Source organism: Seriola dumerili, unplaced genomic scaffold (assembly GCF_002260705.1).
Source record: "Seriola dumerili isolate Sdu_G_001 unplaced genomic scaffold, Sdu_1.0 BDQW01001556.1, whole genome shotgun sequence".
NCBI classification, from domain to species: Eukaryota; Metazoa; Chordata; class Actinopteri; order Carangiformes; family Carangidae; genus Seriola; species Seriola dumerili.
The window spans coordinates 1-22,821 of NW_019175811.1; the positions used below are offsets into that span (position 1 = coordinate 1).

Below are 22,821 nucleotides of genomic sequence, written 5' to 3' on the forward strand. Positions count from 1 at the left end.
AAACAGAGACAAAAAATGCAAAAAGATGTGCAGCAAATGCAAAGGTTGATGATATTAGTGATTGTTGCAAGACGACAAACTGCCAAACCATGGAATTGGCCAAGGTCACTGAAGTATATCTGGGTAAGGATGGATTTGTGAGAAAGCTTCTATTGCTCATCAGTGACTCAGCTCTGGATGATCAAGGAAAACGTCTCAGCAAACCAACTTATCTGGAGCAGCCTGTCCACAAGACAGTTACCCTGCTTGAAGCTGAGTAGTGCAGCTGTCTGTCTACCTTCCTTTTCTATTCTTTAAGGATGTTCTTATTTGAATCCTACACTTAAGTTCATTAGAGAAATCACAGGTGATTTGGTGGGAGTGTAGCTACATCTAGAGATAGTCATACAATTTAAGTTCATTGAATAATTTAAAAAGTGTACTACCTACGCAAGTATGTTGGTGGAGATATGAACTCCATCACTTCTCCGACGCAAGTGTCACAGGGTATGGAGTGTGTACTTACCTGAGAGCAATCAGTGCATCAGGACAAATCCACTGTTTTCTAGTCATGGGTAAGGCCAGAGTCGCCCCCATGAAGGTCACCACCGTAGCAAGACTTGAGCTGTCAGCAGCTGTTGTTGCTGTCCGTACTAGTGATCTGCTCAGGAAGGAGCTGGAAATATTAAGTGCCCAGGAGATTTTCTGGACAGACTCAAAGGTGGTCCTTGGATACGTTAATAACGATGCCAGATGATTTCATGTCTTTGTGGCAAACCGCATCCAGCGTATCGAGGAAAGTACCAGTTCAAGTCAATGGAGACATGTGCCCTCTGAGGAAAATCCTACTGATCATGTGTCAGAAGTGATGTGAAATTACAGGTGGTGGTTTGTATGTTTTGTAGGGCTTGGAGGGTAGAATTAATTGAGATGAAAATGCATGTATTTTGTAAAATATTTTTGATAAATGAAATCTCTCTCTGGCACTTTGTGTTTGTGTAAGAGTAAAATATGTGAAGATAAAAGAAATCCTCTTACTGCTCTGCAGACAGTCACGGTCCTGACGCAGTTGAGTGCGATGTTGAGAAACAGCCGTCTCCGCCTGTTAGAAGCAATAAAGCAAATGTGAGTCTTTTGAGGTGCTGTAAACGTTTGAGCTGCAGTGATCAATGTAAAAAATGAGCCTTAGAGTGTGTTTTATTGTTAAATATTTAAGTAGTTGAGTCGTGGCACCATACAGGTGATTGGTGGTGATTCGGCGTGATCTGGTGGTGATAACATAAAAATGCAAGATGTGGATTTGAATTGCAGTTGTGAATGGTAAAAATGATAAGTGGACAGGAGTAATAGTTTGTTTTTGTAATTGACACACTGAACTACAGACTGACAGACTAAATTTAAAGAGGGTTGTAGCTGCCATTAGAGATAGTCATACAATTTAAGTTCATTTAATAATTTAAGTTAAAAATGAGAATAATTTCATGTTTGGATAAAAATATTTATTTGGTTTATTAACATGATTATTAGTTAGAATACACATAAATCATACATGAAAAGGAGCTGTGTAATATTTGATAGCGGAACAAATGGCCTTTGCATTGTTGTGGGTTGGGCCAGGGCCATTACCTTTTGTCACAGGTGTGCGCCACCTTCCGGTCTTACGGACAGCCGCTGGTCTTTATTAGAAGATGGGTGAATGTGGCACATGTGAATGTAAAGAGTGAAGAACTGGAGTTGGAGTGGTCTTCTGGACTGCGCTGGTCCTGGTCTCCTAAAGCGGGACATCTGCATTAAAAGAAGACACAAGCACATGTAGTGACAGACAGACTCTGTAGGCTGAGATGAGGCAGGGTGGGTACTCTGCCTTTTCCCACACATGTAAAGTGGACTGATACACAAGCAAAGATACAGAGTGTTTTCTGCAAAGCCTTATCTCTCATGTGTGACCAAATATAATATGTTTTGTCAATGATATTTCAATGTATGTCTTTTTTGTGGAGAAAACGGGCCAGAGACGAACACAAATGTGTTGTAAAAGACCTCACTAAAGCACTACAACCCTACATTTCCTATGAATGATATCACCAGTTAAGATGTTTTAAAGTCAACAGAGAAGCTTGAGCATGTGGGGTGAACTGGGCTTGCTAAGTTAGCTAAGTGTGAATAATTTGGTTATTTTGAATTTGAGACTACTAAGTTGTGATTTCCTTTGACATGACTTGGAAGTTAATGGAAGAGCTACACAAAGACATTAAATGTTACTTATTTTGATAGTTGTTTAGTGATATTTAATTGAATTGAAATTACCCAAATGTTTGTAGCATGTGCTCCCATCCATGCTCTCTCCAAGCCAAGGTGAAAGGTCCCACTGCCAAACAGAAGGTGGGTGAATCCAATGTGATTTATACAAGGGGGAACCTGGATCGTACTAAGTGGGGTAGAGAACAGAGGGGTGTTTGGCTGCTGCCTGAAACAGCAGTTGTACAGGTTGTATGTTGAAATGTCAGTCAATCATATGAACTCCGACCGAGTGGCTTAAGGGGTTAGAGGGCTACTCTAAAGAGTGATTGTGCGTTGGTCCTGAAAAGTAGTGAGATCAAATGAGATTTGAACCCACAAACAGAGGACAGAGTGAAAAGTTTTAAGACAGACACTCTCCCCTTGTCTGACTTGGTGGCTCAATGCGTTAGATTCCTGCACAGGAATTTTGAAGGCATGGGTTCAAGCCAAGAATCTCATTCAAATCCAGTCGTTGCCAATTTCGAGTGCCCCAAAGGGATGGGAAAGGATTACTTAAACATAAAATGAAATATATTTCGCTAGTAATCTAAATCTGTTATAATTCAATATAGTATTGTAGTATCGTAGTATAGCAACAGCAGTCTAGAGCCAACATTTTTAATAGAATTGCAGCTGCATCTTATATTCTGTTTCATAAAGCCCTACTTGTAATTGTCCAGAAATTCGGAGGGGGATACGACCCCCCTCCTTTCCTATCCCTGTGGAGCACTCGAAACTGGCCAACCAGAGTCTGTCACATTCCTGCCTTATAGCCGCCAATAATTTTTATGCCTTATTTTAATATTACCATATTCATGGAGTGGTATGATAGTTCAGTGGTTTGAACTGCTCTGTGTCGGTTAGCCATGTTATCCCTATGCCTTACTTTTTATGCTTTGATATACTATGAAGTTTTTATGCTTTATTATACTATGTCCTTTTTTCACTTTTTTTGCCTTACTATACTATGTCATTTTTATGACATTTTTATGCCTTGCTATCCTATGTCATTTTGCCTTACTATATTAAGGTGTTTATACTTTACTATACAAAAACATTTTTATGCATTATTATGACATGCATTTTTATGGCTTACTATACTAAGTCATTTGCTTAACAAATACATTTTTATTGCCATGTACAGACAAAAAGTGAGAGATGTGAGAGTCTTTTGCAATTAGATCCCATTGTGATGTCATCATATGTGATAAGGGGGTGAGGCTGTGCCAAGTATAGGATCTAGACACTGGTGGTGGTCTTGAACATAGGAAGAGGTGAAGCTGGAGATCTGGATGTGTTGAGATTGATCATGAGCTTTCCTGACTGGATATTAAGACTGGAGGTGAATGAACTGGAGAGGGTCACAGTAATTTCCGTGGATATGATGACTGGAATTTGATGGTGTAGAGGAGGGTCGCAGGGACCACACTGAAATGACAGCTGATAACAGGACAGAGGAGAACAGATTTAAAAGTATGACAGGGACAACTTGATTGGCTGGTTGAGATTGTGGCGAGATCTGATTGGTTGCCGAGCACCTGAAGTAAGCTTATTACAAGGAGTGGGGTGAGAGAGGGAGAATAGAGATAGTCTTCCCTACTGAACTTAAGCTCACCTTCATGTCATTTTTATGCCTTATTATACAATGACAGTTTTATGCCTCACTATACTAAGGTGTTTTATTTGTCATAAAAATGTTGAAAAACATCATAGTATAGTATGTCATGTAAATGCCAAAAAATGTTATAGCAATGTATTGCATAATAATGTCATAGTATAGTAAGGTATAGAAATGTCAAAAAACGTCACAGTTATAGTATGGCATAATAATGTCACAGTTTAGTAAAGCATAAAAAGTCATCAAAACGCCATGGTATAGTAAGGCACAAAAATGTGAAAAAAACACATAGTAAGGTATAAAAATATATTTAAAAAACGACATAGTATAGTATGACATAAAAATGTCATAAAACATCATAGTATAATAAGCCACAATTAGTATATTGTGGCATTTTTTAATGATATGTATACTATGGCTTCATACGGACCTTGCACAGGGTCATAATCAGTGGGAGAGTCTGCGAGGATGACCCAATTGTACGCAGCGCTGCGCAAATGACACAACGTTTTGACGTCAGCGAACTTCACCACCGTCAGTCTCCGTTTTCCCACAATCCACAGCGGTTCCTCCACATTTGGATCTTGTTCTCTGAGTGTCAAACCCAAGGTGAGTGTTGAGTTTTTAAAGAAATGTGTTTATAATTTCACCCTATCTGTCATTATTATGTATACTTATAAACACATGCTCTTTTCTCCAGCGAGTGTAACGTTAGCAGGAGACAGTGAAGGGCGACAATCGACAGAGGATAGTGTTTGAACGCTGTGTCGCGTCAGCTAAAGCTAGCTAAGCTGACTTTAGCAGTCGTTTGATTGGGTGTATGTCGCAAACATGTTGCTAATTAGCAGTAGCAACCAGAGTGAAACCGACCTTATTTAAAGTCTTTGTCGTATTAGTCAATTAAGGCGACAATTACATTGAAGTCATTTTAAGATTAAAATAGCTAACTCAATGTCAATTAGTTACGGTCGACGGTAGCTAACGTATGCTAGTTAAAATGTAGCAAGTGGTAACGTTTATTTGCTCCAGCTGGGCAGCGGCACCTCCATATACGAGAGGTTGTACGTTCAGTAGGTGACAGAGCTACAGACATTTGAACGCTTAAGCATTTAAGGCTTAATGCAGGTTGTAGTTTACACCCGCTGCACATCATATTATTAGTCATTACCCCCTAATGCAACAAAGTTGATCCTTGGCCGTTACAGAGGCAGGACAACAACTTCATGTTCTCAGAGCAGCCTATAACCTGAGGCCTCTTTTCTCCTTCAGATGGCACTTCACCGGTTATTCCAGCTGTCCTCTGTACTGCGCTCCGCCGTGAGCCTGACCCTCCGCAGGAACATCGGTATCTCCGCTGTCCTCTTCAACCGGGCCAAGGAGCTCGACCCCGTCCAGAAACTTTTCCTGGACAAGATCCGTGACTACAACACCAAGAGCAAGTCAGTTCATAATACTCAACTCCTGTCATGAACCTCCCATACCTAATTTAGAAGTGGTGTTTAGATTTCCATGGCTGATCAGAGTCGAGATTTAAAAGATTATCAAAAAAGGCTTCCAGCTCAGAGTTCAGTCACTAGTGAAATATTTACTTCGAAAATAGAGAAGCTGATTTTTTAGCTTCTTTAGTGCAGATTCAGACCTCAATCAATCCTCTCCATTTAAATTGTATCTAAATATATCCTCCACTCATCGCCTTCCCGCTCACCTCTCGACCATTATTTGATGCCTTGGCTCTCCCAGGACTTCTGGTGGCATTGTGGATGCAGGACCTGCTTACCAGAAGAACCTGTCTGAAGAGGTAACCAAACTGCAGAGGCTATATGGTGGAGGAGACCTCACCAAGTTCCCAGACTTCAAATTCACAGGTTAGTTAAAACTTAAGTAGCTTTACAGTGTGTGCTGTGAGTGCTGTTTTGTAGCCTGCCCTAATTGCTTCCTGCTATTATTAACTAAAAAGACTAACAAACGCATAAATCAAAATCACAGCTTAATTTGTTAATTTTCCTTGTCATTGCTTAAAAAAGATTAACAGATTAGCTAGTTAATGTTGTTGTAGTTAATGCCATTTTATGGAAAGAACCAAGGTTTTAACAGTGACCTTGGCTCCCTGATACTGAAGAGCTTTGAAGGACAAAGAAAGTGTATTTCGTAATAGCTTTAGTCCAAGCTTCTTAACTGTCAAAAACAAGACAGTTTGCATTCAAGACTGTCCATGAACAAAAGTCATTCAATTTGATCAGCTGCATTGTTGAAATGACAATTAGAAGTGCCTGTAATGGCAGGGCTGTTTTTAATGACACAATTTAAATGGATATTTTGCTTTTACATGATTTAACAGCCCCCTCATAAATATTTACTTCTTTGCCACTGGAGAGAATGAGATGCACTGTGATTTTGAGCTTTCTGTGTCTATATTTAGTGCATGGACAGTGACGCTTGTCAAAGCAAGATGAGTCTCTTAGCAGCTTTCATCTTGAGCTTCGCAGTATTGTTGTTGAAACTTCAATTAGCTAGTTGTTTTACATTGCTGTAGTTCTTGTCTTTGTATGGAATCTAATCTCAAGTATTGTCACATGTACAGCTGCAATATGTCTCACTTCAAAACTCACAGGGAATTACATGCAGCAACTATCACTAATGGTTCTTTGTTTTCTGTTTTTTTTTTTTCTCCAGAGCCCAAGTTCGATGAAGGCGCCAAGTGAATGCTGTCCATGTTGTATATCTCCTACATGTCACCAATACGTTGTATTTAATAAAAAGATAGTGGAATGAACTGTGGTGCACTGCCCATCAATGAGACTGATTCTGCAGCACCTGAACATTTGTTATAATTTAGTGATGCTACAACAATAACTGTATCCAAATACATTATAAAAATATTTTTAATGGTCAGTCATTAAAATATTTCTCACATTATACACGTGTAATCATGGTCATTTGACTTGTCCCATATCTGAATAATCCTGTAAAAATATTTTCAGATATGAGATATAGAATATCAGATTGAATACGCTTAATTTGCATATTAAGTGGTTGTAATTTCGATTAAAATATCTGAAATTCCCTGATAAATAACTGAGTCACATGTCGGCTGACTGAGATGGGAAGTGGCTGTAACTCTGAGTTGGACTTGAGAGGTCTGTAGTACGACGAGGTCAGAGATGACTTTAAGCCTTTCCAAGATGAATATTTGAAACCCAAAATAGCATCAAAGGGTAAATTTCCATCTGACCTGATGCCTAAAGTTTTAGATTGTGCAGCTGAGCTTTAATGTTAAACTCAAAAATGTACCAAGATTTTAGCTCACTGTGCAGGTATGCAACACTGCCCCCAGAGTATAGATCCTCGCTCTTATGCACCAAACTAAAGCTGTCTGTCAACCTGTTTCTGATGCTACATGCCTGCCTCAAGAAATGCACTTGAAAGATTTATGTACTGTCTGGCTTGCAGAGCCACAACGCTTCAGTATTTCCCTCTGTGGGAATACTGAAGTGGCTTTCAGCATGCGTGACAACATGCAGATGAAAAAGATTGTTTCAGGAATAAGGTAATAACAAACAAGCAAGTCACAAAAACAACCAATTAACCAGATCTAGTTTGATTAATCAGTTCTCCACCTAATTAGATTGACATTATCATCAGGGATCGTAATGATAGTTATTTTGATAGTGCTGTAATTGCAGTGGTGGAACATTCAGCTCTCTTACATGAGTACTATTAGTAATACCACAGTGTAAAAGTATCAGAATCAAAATATAAAATACCAAAAGCACAAAAGTATTAATTTTGCAGAATGGCCTATTTCAGACTGTGTATATTATTGGATTGTAATTATTGATTTATTATTTGAACATTAATGTTGCAGCTGTTAAAGGTTGGACTAATTTTTTATACTTCTGGGTAGCTTGTAGATTTCACCCCAGAGATCTATGAAATATATTATTTGTGGATAATTATTTCTATTATTTGAATTTTTTTTTTTTTTTTAATTCTTTATTTAGGAGTGGCAGTCTATTATTTGCATTTTAAAGGAACTAGTAACTAAAGTTATCATCTCTGTTAATGTAGTAGAATAGAAACTTGTACTTGTACTTAAGTGCCATAATAGCAGTATGATTTTGAATAGAAAAAACTTTATTACTGATACACCATTCAAATAAAACTCTGAACAATCCATTCACACACTGTCTAAAATCAGACACTCCATTTTTGATAAACATTGATAAACAGTGGCACAAAAATATAAAGACAGAAAAAAGTAAGGCAAGTTCTTTACAAAAAACTGTGATCCATAGATAAATGACAGACAAATTAAAAAGGCACAAGGTATATATATTTATATTTATATATAAAAAGACCATGCAGGCACATTAGGATGGAATGGGGTTGGTCTCAATAGAATTGGTAGGAGTGGCTTCCTGTTCTCCTGGACTGGCTTTGTCTGGTTTTGTGTTTACTAAAATCATGAGGATCTTTTGTGGCACTGTGGCCCTTGGGAAGCTGGGGCCCCAGTGTCACAGAAGACAAAGTGTGGGCTGAGGTAAACTGCATTTATGTTTGAATAGATTGAAATGCCCTCCCTATTGCTTTAAAGAGAAATCCCTTGTGATGATTAAAATTTTTATTTTAAATCCCTTAAATTAAATGATCAGTCTTTGGTAAAAGAAAATGGAGTTAAACAATTGGCCTGCAGAGGGAATCAAAGTGTGTGTAAGTCTCCACTAGTCCCTGGGTGATTCAGAAAAGAAACTGGAGTTTCAACATCTGACCACCAGGGGGGAGCAGAGCGCCATGAAACTGTACTTAATCCCATAAGAGCAGAAAACGTCAATGACAGATGCGAACCACACAGCAAAGCAAGAGAGTAAGAAGCCTTGCGAATTTGCTTGTCATAACCCATTCAAAAGGAGTGGTAGAGGAAGAAGATTGAAATTAGCATGTAGCGTAAGATCAAGAGCTCATTCAGAGTCCAGAGAGGAAAAATAAATTCAGAGAATCCAGTGTTGGCACCATATCACAAGGGTGGTGATGTACTCTCAAAGAAAGGCCAGCTTCTCAGAGCATGAATGATTGGGTGTGTTTAAAATCCTGGGGCTGTGGGACACAGAAAAAGAGGTATTAGTGTGTAACTATTTTCTTGCTCTTGTTTCAGAGTTATGGCCCTGAGGTGACTGTGATGTGATTTCAATCAAAAACACAGCAACATTCATTAGGTAAGTGTGAAATGCTGGTGCTTAAGTCAGCGTTTCTCCCCTGTCACTGCTCAGTACCCAATGTAGAAATGTAGGGAGGAAGAGAACAAAGAAAAAAAAAACACTTACTTCTTGGGGCGGAGGGATATAGTTGACATTGGACCTGAAAGACAAAGGCATGGTAAGTGCATCAGACAGTTTGACACAGTCACAAAGAAGAGAAGAAACTCGAGGCAGACAGCTGTATCCTGAGTCATATCTTGCCCTGCATAAATAATGCACATCATACATGGCAAACCTCCCATTGGGTAAAAAGGAAAGTCAGACAGAGCAGGACAGTATGAAGCAGGAGAGAGCAGCGTTAGTCAAACAGTCATCTTTCCTATTCTGGACACAAATGTACTTCAGATTTGTCAGTGTTTACAGTAACTGGTCCTTTGCTGGTCTGTATATACAAGCTGAAATAATTTCACTCTTGTAATCAATTGAAACCCAATTTGTGAGATTGAACCACTATTGCATACTTAAAGACATCTTGATAAATACACTTGGCCTACTGTCCTGTCAGGCAAAAAGTGTAGACTCCAGGAAGTCACTGCACAGCTTCAAGAAATATTTAAAAACACATAACTCCCCATAAAACTGTAATTTGTCAACTTTCACTTCAGTTTTTTAATAGATTAAACAGATAAAATATAATGTGCTAATTAGTTAACTTTAGAGGTGTTTTACATTCAGATAGAGCCAGGCTAGCTGTTTCCCCCTGTTTCCAGTATTTATGCTAAGCTAAGGTAAGCGTCCTCTGGCTGCAGCAGACAGATTTAGGAGTCATATCAATCTTCTCATCTCACTACTCGCCTCACTCTCAGCAAGCAAGTTATTAGGCTTATTTTCAACATGACAAACTCAATGTTGAAATATAAATAGCAGCAAATGCCATAAATTCAGTGCTATTTAAATGTTGAAGATAAGCCTATTCACATGCCTGCTGAGAGTGAGATGAGAAGATTGATACCAATCCTAAATCTGTCTACTAAATATGAAGCTACAGCCAGGAAATGGTTAGCTTAGCATGAAGACTGGCACTGGTGTGTAACCTGCCTCTGTGTATGGGTAAAAAAAAATCTGCTTACCAGCACCTCTAATGCTTTTTCATTAGCACATCATATCTTGTTTGTTTAATCTGTTCAAAAACTAAAGTGAAAGTTGACAAATTACAGTTTTATGGGGGGTTATGTGTTGAATAATTTCTTGATGGGGACTGTTATTTGCTCTCATCTGTCTGTTGACTTGTCTATGCATCACACTCACGTGTCCTCTGTTCTGTGCAGGGTTTGGCTGCTGATGTGGGCTGCACCATGACACTGGGAGATCCAAAAGGACCTGTAGGGGCCAGCGTGTTGGCTTTAAAAAGGGTCAACAAGAGGGTGTCACTTCAGACTCACACTGCACACCATGCTTTCATGAAATGGGGGGCGGTCATTCATATGGAATATTAAAATATTCATAAAGGTGTGCTTGAACATTTAGATATGCTGCTGTAATCCTTGATCTATACACTTTGTACATGTACTCTGTGTTTTGAAGGTTTGTATATTCAGGTCATTGCTTGCAGGTTTATGAATACTTTGCAAGTCTGTGCATTCAGATCCATGAAGATTCAAGCTTTATTTTACAAGCTGCAAGAAGAAAAATAATGCACAAGCATGTGTCTGTGCATGTGTTGCTAAAGGTTAGCCACAAGGGAGAGAGGGCGGGATCTTCAGCTTCCCTCTGTGACTTTGGAAATGCTACAAACAACACAGTTGGCTAGACAACACTGTCAGTCACCTACCGGTCAGTTCACACTCAGTAGGGCTCCCAGGTTTGCATCACGTGAGCTGGGAGCCTTCCTGTGTGCAAACTGACCGGTAGGTGACTGACAGTGTTGTCTAGCCAACTGTGTTGTTTGTAGCATTTCCAAAGTCACAGAGGGAAGCTGAAGATCCCGCCCTCTCTCTCTCCTGGACACATGCGTGTGCATGATTTTTCTTCTCGCAGCTCGTGTAATTAAGTTTGAACACATGGATCTGAATGGACAAACTTGTGAAGCACATTTCACAGACAGAAACCTGCAACCAATGACTTGAATGTACAAACCAAATGCAAAGTGGGTTTACAGAACTAAGATTACAGTGACAAAGCTATTTGTTTCAAGCACACCTTCATGAATGATCTAATATTTCATAATTTAGCGGCAATGCTGTAAAGACATGCAGCCAATCATAAAGCTGCAGAGCTCAACAAAATGCTAGGGTGAGCAGGTCAAGTGGTGAGCCAACACATGCAGCAATCCAACACCCAAATATTAAAAATCTAAGCCCTGTGTAACAGATTTTTTCTGCAGCTGTGAGTGTATCCTCTAGCTAAACATTTAACAAAGCTTCAGTTTAGGCCCCTTAAAGATCTCTACAATTGATTAAAGCAATATATTTATAGAAGAAAATAAAATTTGTATTATAAAAAAAACTTGTCAGTGTGTTCTTTGAAATATAAATCATTAACAACTATAATGAAAACAAATGTACGTTCTCCAAACATGTCTTTAAAACACTGAGCAGAGGAAGCTATGTCTAGGTAATGTAACCATCAGAGCTACATGTATTGTTTGCAAGTCTTATTTGAGTTTTTAGGGCATCAAAACCTGGCGACTACTACAACAGTTTAGCATGATATAACATTAATTTGTGTCCCTCTGTCCTCTAGACCGTTTCTCTCTAAAAGGCAGAGCTGCATCCTAGATCTGCATTCCCACTCTGTTAACTTGTGCCTACTATTGGTGCATCAGAAATCATGTCACATTGTCTTTGAGTCTTTGTGAAGAAGCCTGCTCTATAAATAGGAAGTTGACACTGACAGCTCCAGTTAGCTCAGTGGGATAAGCATCAGACTTTAACCTAGACAAAGAGCTTTCGCATCAGCTTCAAGGAGAGCTCCACGCTGACTCTCCATCAAAGGCTGCGCAGTAACAAGCCAGTAATCAAATAACATAAAGTCAAGTGAGTTAGGCCAGTCACATGGGGACATGCATTTATGTCTCTGTGGTTTCTGGCTCAACAGCCAGTCAAGCATCAAAACGTCCTGACGCCCACTCTGGTGTGTTTGCAGGACAGGGACTATTGGTGTGTGTGTAAATGTACTGCACCAACAGCCCTGTGTTACGCCACCATCTCATCCTCCAATCTCCTCAATATCTAAATAATCCATTTCAAATTAACCACCCAATCAGTTTAATTGCCTGCAATTCAATCTGCTGCCAATATTTTCCTCCGTGCTGATTAACAGCCAGTAATTATTCCATAATTATGTTGCACCGATTATTTCTCCTCCTTTAATTGTCAGCATCTTTTTTTGATCATCTGTCTGCGCTACATTTTGACATGATTTCAACAGAGGTAGATCTGCCCGAAAGTGGCGATTTAAAAAAAAAAAAAAAAAAAAAAACCAACCCTTTCCCCATGGTTTTTACATCTGTTGGCGCCAATCACTGGATGAGTAAAAACACAGGCACTGCTGTGGCTCAAAAACACACACATTTAGACACACACACAGCCACAGCTGTCACTCCATACAGTCCTGAGTCAGCACGCAGACACGCAGTCTTAACAACAACGACCCACCCACCCACTCTCCTCAATCCTCAGTGTGTAGAGTATTAGACTGTTTGTTCACATCAATGTTAATGTAATCACAGAGCTCTTACCTTCCTCTGTGTCCTGCTGATGGATGAGTCAGGAGCACCGTGCAAAAAAAAGAGTGAAAGTCAGTTTTTTTGAAGAGAATAAAAACAATATCTCCATTAACTGATGCACTGTTCATGCAAGAAGACAAAGTGGTTATTAGAGTTAAAAAAAAAAAAAAACACGGCAAGCAAATGAACGAAAGTGGAACTTACGGCTGAAGAAGCCATTGCGATGCAAGAGGAGTCCTCCACAGCCGCAGACCACGATGACCAGGCAGACCACCACCACCGTTGCCACGACGGCTGTGATGTTGACATCCTCTGGAAGTGGGAGGGAGAATGAAAGACAGAGTTATGATCCATTTCCAATATGAAGTGGTTAATATTTAATAAATACTCCAAACAGCGGTAACTGTAAGACCTGCAAACATCAACATAAAAAGCAAAGCCATATTTAATGTAACTCAGTCTAAAGCCTTTTCCTGTACTCCTGGAATATTTCCTTTAATTTATTAAGTGCATAAAATGGTTGCTCGCATTAACCTAGAGCACATTATAGAATTTATTAGCAAGCTGACGACCGTTCCATACATAACAGGCTCATTTTAAACCACGTAATTTGTCCTTGAATGTCACACTTTAAATAGTTTGTGATGGTGTTTCAGATTTCCTCTCCACTGCATCTCTGATTTTCTCCAGTGCTGAAGGGTGTGGGGGAAGAGGCCAGAAGAAGTGTGGAGAAAAATAAAACACACTCACCTATTGCCATGTGCTTGCCCTCACACATCTTGGCCGGCCCCACCCTGTTGGATGCCTGGCAGCTGTACCGGCCAGTGTCCTCTTTGGCTACAGATTTGAACTCCTACAAGAGAGACAGAGGGTGGAGGAAAACTTTTATACCTGTTTTTAGAAAGAGCGTCTTTAAATGGCCTGAGTTAAAGCATTTATTCTGCTAAAGTGTCCTTGAGCGATCCTCAGAAACGCTACCTACTGTCAAACCAGAAGAAGAAGCACTTTACACAAAACTCAACAGAAGCATCTCTGTGTTTGCTTCTTTAAATAACACGTTACTGCAGGGAGACACACGCCAACCTTCCTTGTTGTCCTTATTCACTCACACACACACACACACACACACACACACACACACACACACCAGTATTCCTGTTTGCATGTCGATTAAATAGGTGGCGTTGGCCTGGCGGGGCACGCTGATTGGCTGGTTGTTCTTGAACCAGGAGTATGTAGCAGGCGGGATGCTCTGTTGGTCTCTACAGCGCAGCTGCACCACTGAGCCCGTCACTGCTGAACTGGGGATCTCACAGGACGGGGTGTGGGGGGGCACTGGAGGAAAGGACAAAGTAAGAAATTAGAGAAACAAAAAGAAAAACCTCAAGCATCTCAGCCATTTCTGCACCAGAGGTTTTCAGTCATACCCAGGACTATCAGTGTCACGTTGGTCTCGCCCAGGCTGACAGAGTCAAGAGGAGCACTGATCTCACAACGGTACTCCCCGGCATCCTCCTGAGTCACCCTGTTCAGTGTCACTGTGGCCCCTTCAATGGTCGCCCGACCTTCAAAAGGTCCTGAAGCGAAAGAGCAGAAAGTCAGGAAGAGGAGGAAATGTCCTCTCTGGCTGTGGAAGCTGCTGCAGTGCATGTGCAGTTGGCATGTTTTCATCTATAATTTACCTTTCTGCCATTTAAGAATAGTATCGCAATAAAGACTTTATCATACAATATTAAGATACATCTGTCTTATAGCTCTATCCATTCTGATGCCTGCATTTGTACTGATATATCATCTGATATTAATTACACCTCAGCAATATAAATTAAATAAAAATGTATAATTCATGTAAAAAAATGTTTTTGAGAGAATTTGGAAGAGAAAAATATTTAATGCTATGAAAACTGAACAGCTGCTTCACAGCAAAAACCTCTTAGCAAAGCAAGCAGGGGTCTTTTACTGTGAAGCAGCAACAGGAAGTGCAAAGTGATCGTTAATGGAAAGTTATTTAGAATTTGTTCTGATCTGCTTATTAACCTCTCACACTTCAACTTTTCAGGCACTCAGACACAGCCTTGTTTCCAGGTCCCGTCCCCTCCAATGGTCCTAAAACTAACTGGGACTGGGACGCTGCAGGGAACATTCACAGCATGTATCAGCGAGCATGTTGCCCTGGAGCGCCCTGACTGGTGAATCTAGCCAAGAGAAAGTTTCGTGGGACGTGACTTTTCATGAATTTACTTGTTGCCAGCAGCTCTGCCTAAGAAATTGCCTCACATTGTGAAAGCGCTGCCTCTTTATTTACGTCACTTTTTACACTAACTTCAGATGTGAAGTGGAGCTGCCAGTGAAGCGGAGGTGATGGTGATTTCAAAGCCTTGACATATTTCAGAAAACTTGTCAGGGTAACTATGCTGTCTATAAAAGATGATTCATTATTTATTTGTGCCGTTAAATCCACATCCTTAACCACAAAATGTGAAGGATCAAGGATAAAAGACAAGTTAAGATTTTATACCTTGACACCACTGACAAAGACTGAGCTAAAACATCTCTTACATTAGAGCCATCATTCCAGTCTTATCTAAAGTATCAGAGTGGTGTTTTCTCTCATCCTATGTGGCAAACCCCTCTCCAGCTGGCACTGCAAGCTGATTAAAACAAATGCCCTGTTTGTCACCAAGGGGATAAGGAGAGGCAGACTGCTTTCTCACCTCTGAAGTGTCCATCATAGTACATAAAGGAAACATCTTTCCCCTTCTTCTTCCACTCGATGCGTGGGTTCTGGTCCCTCTCCGTGCGGAACATGCAGGACAGCACCGCATCTGAAATAGGAACGTGTGACCGGTGAGATATTTATGGCAACAACAGCGAAAAAACCTTGGTCATTTTTTTTAACTACTTGGGTCTATTTATAGCGTCATGGTTTATTCTGTCAGAGAGAATCTGAGAGAGTGAGAGGAGGCGGCCCAGAGATGAGCTGCTTCTTTCTGCCTCACCTGAGAACTCGCGCGCCTCCACCTTGTAGCTGGTGGTCGACACGGTAACAGGAACAGAGGGGGAACCTGGTGGTGGTGGAGAAGGAGAGGGGAGAGAGAGGGGGAGATTTTTAAAAAAATAAAAAAAACAGTGGGGTGAAAGCAGTTCAGAACGCAATATCGCTCGTCATCCATTAGGGGGCAAGGTGAATTGGGTGAAGTGCTCCACATTGCCCGCCAACTGCAAGAGGAGAATACTTAATGGCTGTCTTTGGTCTGTCTGTCCGACTGTCTGAGCCGAATACACGAGTCTGAGGCAGACTGAGGCTTTCTCCAGGAGATCCGAGGTAAAGGCGGGATTACTGCCTCCTTGGCTTTAATCCTGTGGGGTTAAGGAGCAGCCCGCCGTATGTTTATGAAGGCACAGGTTAGGACAAGGTCACCAAGCATCTCACCAGCAGCTTGTCCAGATTAACCTGATGTATGAGGGGCATTGACAAGAAGCCGGCGGCACACTATCCCGTGTTTGTTTCCCCCACTGCCTGTGTGTCACTGATACACGCATCCAAACAGGAAGGGGAAACAGGAGCGCCCTTTCCTGTGTGCTGATTGGTTTAGGGGATGGATTATTGTCTGGTCGTCCTGTTGTTAAACGCAGGTGGAATAGGGGTGAAGGTTACCTGAGGGAGAAACGGGTGAGAAATATGCACATGGCAAGAACATTAAACACTCTCAGGATGAAAGCCTAACTTCTCCCTAAGGTCTGCAAATTAAGAAAAAGGGGAACATTTTTGAAATGGGATAATAAATGTTGAATGGGCCTCAGGGATTCTTCCTCAGAACATTAAGGGCAAAGAAAAACTTCCAGCAAACTTCTAATTTGGTGAAATGAAGGCGTCACCTTCACATATTCTTGAAAGAAAAAGGCTGAGTAACTTCACTTCCTCCTGCGCACACACACTGACTCACATGCATTGCTTTAAATGGTTTCGAAATACAGATTAAAATCTATCAATCCCAAACCTAAAAACACATACACTGGAATTAGTCAGCCCGGCCATTTCCTGTTTGTCAGTGGCATCCGGTGTCAGCCCATTGTCTCTGTATTACTATGAGTTACAGAAGATTTCCCCTGTGAAGCGAGTGGGGGTCGTGGAAGAATGAACGGCAAGCTGAGACAAAGGACAGGAAGTGTTAGAAAGAACAGGAAGGCGGCCATTGTGGATGGCCATACAAACTGGAGTTTATAAGCAGACCCAAAAGGTCTCTATTGCTCTTATTTCCTTCGATGGCAGCTATTTTTAATTTGGCTTTTAAATAAACAAAAGCCTATACAATAATAATGTCATCTGCCAAATGCAGCATAACGCACACTCAAGTTTTTTAAAAGCTTTTCTTGAAGTTGGCTCAATTTACACCAGCTTCACCCGGTCAAACTTTGAGCTAAGTGAATTAAAACTGCACGCTCTCCCTCCAGACGCTCTCTCTTCCCCTCGCTTTGCCATGTGTCGACTTGCGGCACTGTAACAGGATTATCATCGTTGCCTTGGCTTGTGTACCTCGACACCCTCTGAGGAGCATTGTCTCACCGAAGGATGAACAAGACGAGGGAGGGAGATACAATGAGATTAAAAAGAGACGAGAATAAACGACAAAGGAGAGATGAGCAGCCCTAAGAATAGAATACAAATGAAATGGAGTGGAGGAGAGCGGGGCGGAGAGGGGGACTGGGTGGAGGTTGGTGGAGGGCGGATGAGAGACCCGCAGAAGCATGAATAAAAGAGAGAGTGGGATTGAAGGCGAGGGAAATCCTCTCAGACAGTGGGACTGTGAATGGAAGAAGCTCTTGTCACATAGTGTGAGACCAGGCCTGGCGCCACCTTGAAGGGTGTCTCTCTGAGAAACAGGAAATGTAGCAGGGGTGACAACATGCCTGCACTTCACCAGCGCACTGACTGACACACGCACACACGTAAAAGCACACATCAAAAAAAAAAAAGAAAAAAAAAAAAAAAGAAAAAAAAAAAAAAAGAAAAGAGCAAAGAGTCTCTGTGTGCAAGTACCCGCTGCCACTGTGTGTTCTACTACTATGAACACTGTCAGCTTCAATGGCCTCAATTAACTACAGAGGCGTCGAGGCAGACAATGAACACATGGCCTGTTCAGATCATTTCACAACTGCATGGTGGGTAATGTTCACATGGTGTAAAGCTTTATAAAAAAAAAAAAAAAGCCTGCTGTCCAAGAAGTGGACAGAGACAAATATCTGCTCGCATGCAAGAGCTGCACCACGAGCACTGGATGTCACTTCGGTGTTGTGTCCCTGTTGATGCTCAGATGTAGCTCAGTTATCCTGGCTGCAGTAAATACACACCTGAATGTCTCACAGGTCTGCACAGAGAAGGGTGTTGCGGGTAGATGTAGGAGCTGAGAAATCTTAACAACGAGCTGTGTTGACCTGAGCGTCAATGTTGAGAGGCTGTGTGCTGAATAGAAGAAAACAGCCACAACTGACACCTGTGCAGCCTGACGCACCGTGTTCCAGCCTTGAGATGTGGATGTCACTAATCTTAGGCCTCATTTTAGCAAAAGTGCTAGATTTGCGGATAGAGAGCTATATTAGATAGCGTCACCCTGTAGCTAAGCTGACTCGGGCCGATTACCAGTCCATGTTGGCTGTGAGGACTGATTATGAGCCGTATCTGGCCCGCATTTGGCTGCCAGACTTGGTTTACGTGCCAGTAGTCCGGACTGATTAGGGCTGAGCTCAGCTCCAGTTAGCAGCACCCAGGCCAGAGGTGGGCCAGTGTTGGCACTTTAAATTATCCCAAGATTCAGGAGTGGGTCCAGCAAACAGGCATGCTGGACTGGTGGCCTAATCAAGTCGTATAACGTCAGTTTAACTATATTTAACACATCAGACACAAACTGAAATAGATCTTAGAAAATTGCTTTAATGAATTTAGTAAGTTTTTCATGTGCTTAGTAGAAGCAAGTCTCTGGTGGGATCAAATATGGCCACCATGGCGATTAAAACACTTCTGATAGGGGCTTGTTGTGCCTCTGACAGACAGAAACATGTAGACAAAGGCGTCAAAACAGACAAGCACACGCACACGCACACACACACACACACACACACACACACACACACACACACACACACACACACACACACACACACACACACACACACACACACACACACACACACACACGTCGTGAGACATGAGTGGCATTAACATCAACCAAACACTGCGACAGCTTAAAAACTCACACAGGGGCAGCCACCCCCTTGCATGAGCAAAAATAGAAAGATGGCACGCTCACTCCTTGGCACGCAGCTTTACTCTCATTACGTGGTCCGTACAGAGTGTTACAGAGAGGGTGGGTGTTGCCAGGACTGTGCCGAGGTCAAAGGCATGGCGCAGTAATAATTAAGGCACTTATTCAAATTAACAGAGAACAAATGAAAGGAGAGGGGAGATGGACCCATAGGAAATGTCCTGTCTGCCTGTGTGATACAGATAAGGTGACTGTGGGCGGCACACACGTTTCAAGGCTGTGGGGGTACAGAGCAAAACAGGGCGAGGACAGTGTGTGTGTGTGCGTGTGTGTGTTCTCTGTTTGAACAAAGCCTCTCTGTATGACTGTAACCCTGTGAGCAACAGCTGTCTCAGTCAGGCACGGTGTGTGTGTGTGTGTGTGTGTGTGTGTGTGTGTGTGTGTGTATGTGAGAGAGATTGAGATGGGGGATGTTGGATCTCTTGCCACAGAGACCCACCCAAAGCCTTTCCTCCTGGACGTTTCCTTAAACAATACAGCCCACAATCTGCAGCAGAGGACATCTGATGCTGCTCTGTTCAACAGTTGACATCTATCACTGAGCTGGATGATGAGTGATTTCTGTCAGTGTCCACAGCGGGACTTGACACAGACACACACACACACACACCTCTGCGAACTCATGACCTGGTGGCCTGACAGGTGGCAAAACGTGTACAACACAGAGTAAAATGTGCGTCACTCACTCTCACTGTCTAATCACATCCATCCCACACTGTTACTGCTCCCCTGGTGTCCTAAGACCGCTCACACTGCTCTCTCTTTTCCTGCACGTCACACAGGTTTCCATACAGGAGGGTCAGGGAAAGTCTAAAGACAGATTTTTATTTTTTACTGTTTTGTTTACAACCCTTCAGTCTCCTGCAATGAAAACACCTTGTCACATAGAAAAAAAACAGCTTGATGTATCTGGTGGTAATCCAACCGCTGACCTCATGCAAGGATCCACAACCTTTTCTGCCAAAAACCTGGGCCCACCCGCCACCACCATGCCGCCTACACCTTTAGGTGGCACCCTGCCAAGCACAACTTTTGAGCCAACTTGTAGGAATTCAGCCTAACTGCATCAGCAGCCCACTCCCACAGACTGTAATGAAACCATGGAATAAAACTCAACAACAAAATAAGACTACAAAAAAGATTCCTTTAGCTTCTAAAATGAACTTAAAGATTTTATAATTTTCTGAAACAACAGTGAGGAAACATCTAACTAAACCCTTAAGAAAATGTAACTTCACAAAACTACTTTTTGGAAAAAAATAAATGTCTCTCCACTTTGAAAGGATTCACCACTTGTTTAAAAAATGAAAGATGAAATCACTCTAAATAAAAAAAGTTCAAGATCGGTTAAAATACATTCAAGCTTAATCATCCATTTCCTGAGTTTTATCTGGCGAGGAGAGAGAGAGAGGAACCAAGAACAAACAGCAACTGTTGGTTCGTCTGGATGAATAGTTTCCATTTGCCACTTACATTGCATCAGTAAAATAACAATAGGAAGATACAGGGACGTCCCCTCCATTATCGTCCACAACTCTGGCTGAGTCTTCCCTGGACGGAGCGAGGAGGCAGATCCCGAGCCTCAGCTTTCTTCTCGCACTTGTTCACAACTCTCCAATAATTCATCCAGCTTCCAGGGAGTGAACTGCTCTCCGGGGCAAAGCGACCGGACTGCCCCGGCGCGGAGCGGAGCGGCACGGCACGGCACGGAGCAGCTGGCAGGCGAGCTGATGAGCGGGACGCACAGCCGGGACTGATAAAGGCTGGAGACACCGGTGTCCTGGACTGATGAGTCTGGCTGGGGACGGCGTGCCTCGGTTACTCTCAGAGACGCGAATGAATGTCCTCTCTCCTCCCGTTGTGCGGCTTCGGCTCTGGCTGAGGTTGGAGATGGAGGTGGAGGGAGGGCGGGGTGTGCTTTCAGACGAGCAGAGCGGCGGAGCGCCGAGAGCGCAGCGCCGTGTCCAAGACGCGCACTGCACTGCCAAATGGCCACATAACGGGAGTCAACTGGGTATGGCAACAAGGTGTGGCAGCCATCATACCTCAGCCGGAGTGGGACCTGGTTTGACCCCAAAGCTTTTTTTTTTTTTCTCCAATATTATTGGAGGGCATAGATTGAGGCCAAATATCGTTTTAAGCGACATCTGGAGCTTTAAATCCAGATTTCCCTCCAAAGTGACGCCTGCTGACCCGTTTCTAATCATTTCACAACTGCTGTACAAGTCAACAAGGCAACATGAAACAATATTCATCTTTCCTCATGTCCTCTGGGGGATGAGAATCCAAGTAACAGTTACATCCTGATGAGGCACCTTTTACAGCCTATTGTACCTGCTGTTAAAAATGGCTTCATTAAAGGATGGAAAATCATTTATTAATACTTTACAGATTAATTAATAACATCAACGTTTGGGCTGCCAGGTTGTGAAAATACCCCTCTAATCCTTACCCTTCTGGTAAAGGCTCTCAGACATTTATATTACATCTCTATTACCTAAATGAAAAAGATAAACACCACACAAAACCTGGTTATGTGTTCTTCATTTACTGTATGGCTTATAGCTGACGTATGACAAATGATTTATTAATTGATAAAAAACTATAAACCTTTTATAAAGGGTGCCTTCAGTAGAAAGTGTTCCCAGTATATGAACTGACAAGAGAGAGCTCTGTTGAAAAGGAGCTGTATTAAAGTGTAGGAGGATTTTTGATGTAAACTGAGCAAAGACGTTCAGAAAGCTACAGCTAGCACTTCAGTGAGCCTCTAAATTTCAGAGCTGAAAGTTGAATTATCCAAAAACAACATCCTGCCCTCATTAAATCATCACTTTCCATATAAGTACTGGTGGTAGAGGTTACAGTATACAGAGTAAATTTGAGTTCTTCTGGGTTTAAGTATTCTGACTTCTCTGATTCAAAAGAGCAAAAAGGATGACAAAACCGTGTTTAGCCTTGGATGAAGATGCCGTGCTCAGAGTCCAAAAGAATTAAAGGCTTATGAGATGAAGGGAGGCTCGACACACTCAGGGCCAAAAACAGAAAATGTATTCAGCGCCTGATCTTTGTCTCGATAACAGAAAATGTAGGAGGCTAATGATAATTACTTCCAAAGAAATGGATATTCTATCGTGTCGTGGGAGGAAGAGGCTCCTCTGACATTTGTTATAAGTTATTCACTGATCAATTATCACAATTGTGCCGTTAGCAGAAAAAAACCTTAAGAGAAGCAAAACTGTGGGAACGTTTTTGGAAGAGTTTGGGCCTTTTTTCTTGATTTGTCGATCCATCCAGTTGTGCGGGGGATGCGGTTGTAATGCGGATTTTATTCTAAGATACATGAGCTGGTTTATGGGTTTTCTTTTAATGGTTTCTACTCTTAATGCGACCATCTAATATTTCAACTCTATGGATTTTTATCACGTCATTTTTGGATTATTATTGCAGCTATATTCTTGTTCTGTTTATCTTTTAAAGTGTGGACTGCAGTGAACAGTTTGATTTATTTGTAGGTGCTGCAATCTCGTTTGACTGTATCATATACAGGATTACATGTGATTTACCCATTAATTAAATTGTAAACTATAAATAAGATTAGAACTGGTGTAGTTATAAAATTTGGGGTGGTAGTAAATGAATCTGTGCTTTCAGGGATTTGTAATGAGGAATGCATGATGATCAGTTACATTTCTTTATAAG

General features: G+C 41.7%; 2 protein-coding genes across 6 annotated transcripts; one reads left to right on the forward strand and one right to left on the reverse strand.

The window, feature by feature from the left end:
* Positions 1-4,397: 4,397 nt before the first annotated feature.
* On the forward strand, positions 4,398-6,650 carry atp5j (ATP synthase, H+ transporting, mitochondrial Fo complex subunit F6). The gene is made up of 4 exons (XM_022768367.1): positions 4,398-4,486; positions 5,147-5,316; positions 5,618-5,742; positions 6,551-6,650. Exons 2-4 carry the CDS (start codon positions 5,147-5,149, stop codon positions 6,577-6,579), a joined length of 324 nt encoding a protein of 107 aa, XP_022624088.1. The 5' UTR covers positions 4,398-4,486; the 3' UTR covers positions 6,580-6,650.
* A 1,340-nt stretch (positions 6,651-7,990) lies between these two features.
* Positions 7,991-21,085, reverse strand: LOC111238712 (junctional adhesion molecule B-like). 5 transcript variants are annotated; one of them, XM_022768361.1, is made up of 11 exons: positions 20,596-21,085; positions 15,799-15,864; positions 15,514-15,624; positions 14,227-14,376; positions 13,947-14,134; positions 13,550-13,652; positions 13,004-13,111; positions 12,812-12,827; positions 10,381-10,473; positions 9,199-9,232; positions 7,991-8,971 (listed from the first exon to the last, which is right to left on the reverse strand). In XM_022768361.1, exons 1-11 carry the CDS (start codon positions 20,642-20,644, stop codon positions 8,933-8,935), a joined length of 957 nt encoding a protein of 318 aa, XP_022624082.1. In that variant the 5' UTR covers positions 20,645-21,085; the 3' UTR covers positions 7,991-8,932. The 5 variants fall into 5 exon arrangements, with proteins under 5 accessions (XP_022624082.1, XP_022624086.1, XP_022624083.1 ...); XM_022768365.1 differs by having other exon boundaries at positions 10,381-10,452; positions 12,812-12,824; positions 20,596-21,084; XM_022768362.1 differs by having other exon boundaries at positions 12,812-12,824; positions 20,596-21,084.
* Positions 21,086-22,821: the final 1,736 nt, after the last annotated feature.

What these genes read in the sequence shown, in the direction of transcription:
- LOC111238712 (XM_022768361.1), bottom strand. Translation starts at nt 20,644, where the DNA reads ATGGAGGGGACGTCCCTGTATCTTCCTATTGTTATTTTACTGATGCAA. An exon ending in CGTGACACTGATAGTCCTGG is followed by an intron (nt 14,135 to 14,226) that starts GTATGACTGAAA and finishes CCTTTCCTCCAG; the next exon opens with TGCCCCCCCACACCCCGTCC. An exon ending in ATATCCCTCCGCCCCAAGAA is followed by an intron (nt 8,972 to 9,198) that starts GTAAGTGTTTTT and finishes TGTGTCCCACAG; the next exon opens with CCCCAGGATTTTAAACACAC.
- atp5j (XM_022768367.1), top strand. Translation starts at nt 5,147, where the DNA reads ATGGCACTTCACCGGTTATTCCAGCTGTCCTCTGTACTGCGCTCCGCC. An exon ending in GACTACAACACCAAGAGCAA is followed by an intron (nt 5,317 to 5,617) that starts GTCAGTTCATAA and finishes TGGCTCTCCCAG; the next exon opens with GACTTCTGGTGGCATTGTGG. An exon ending in CCCAGACTTCAAATTCACAG is followed by an intron (nt 5,743 to 6,550) that starts GTTAGTTAAAAC and finishes TTTTTTCTCCAG; the next exon opens with AGCCCAAGTTCGATGAAGGC.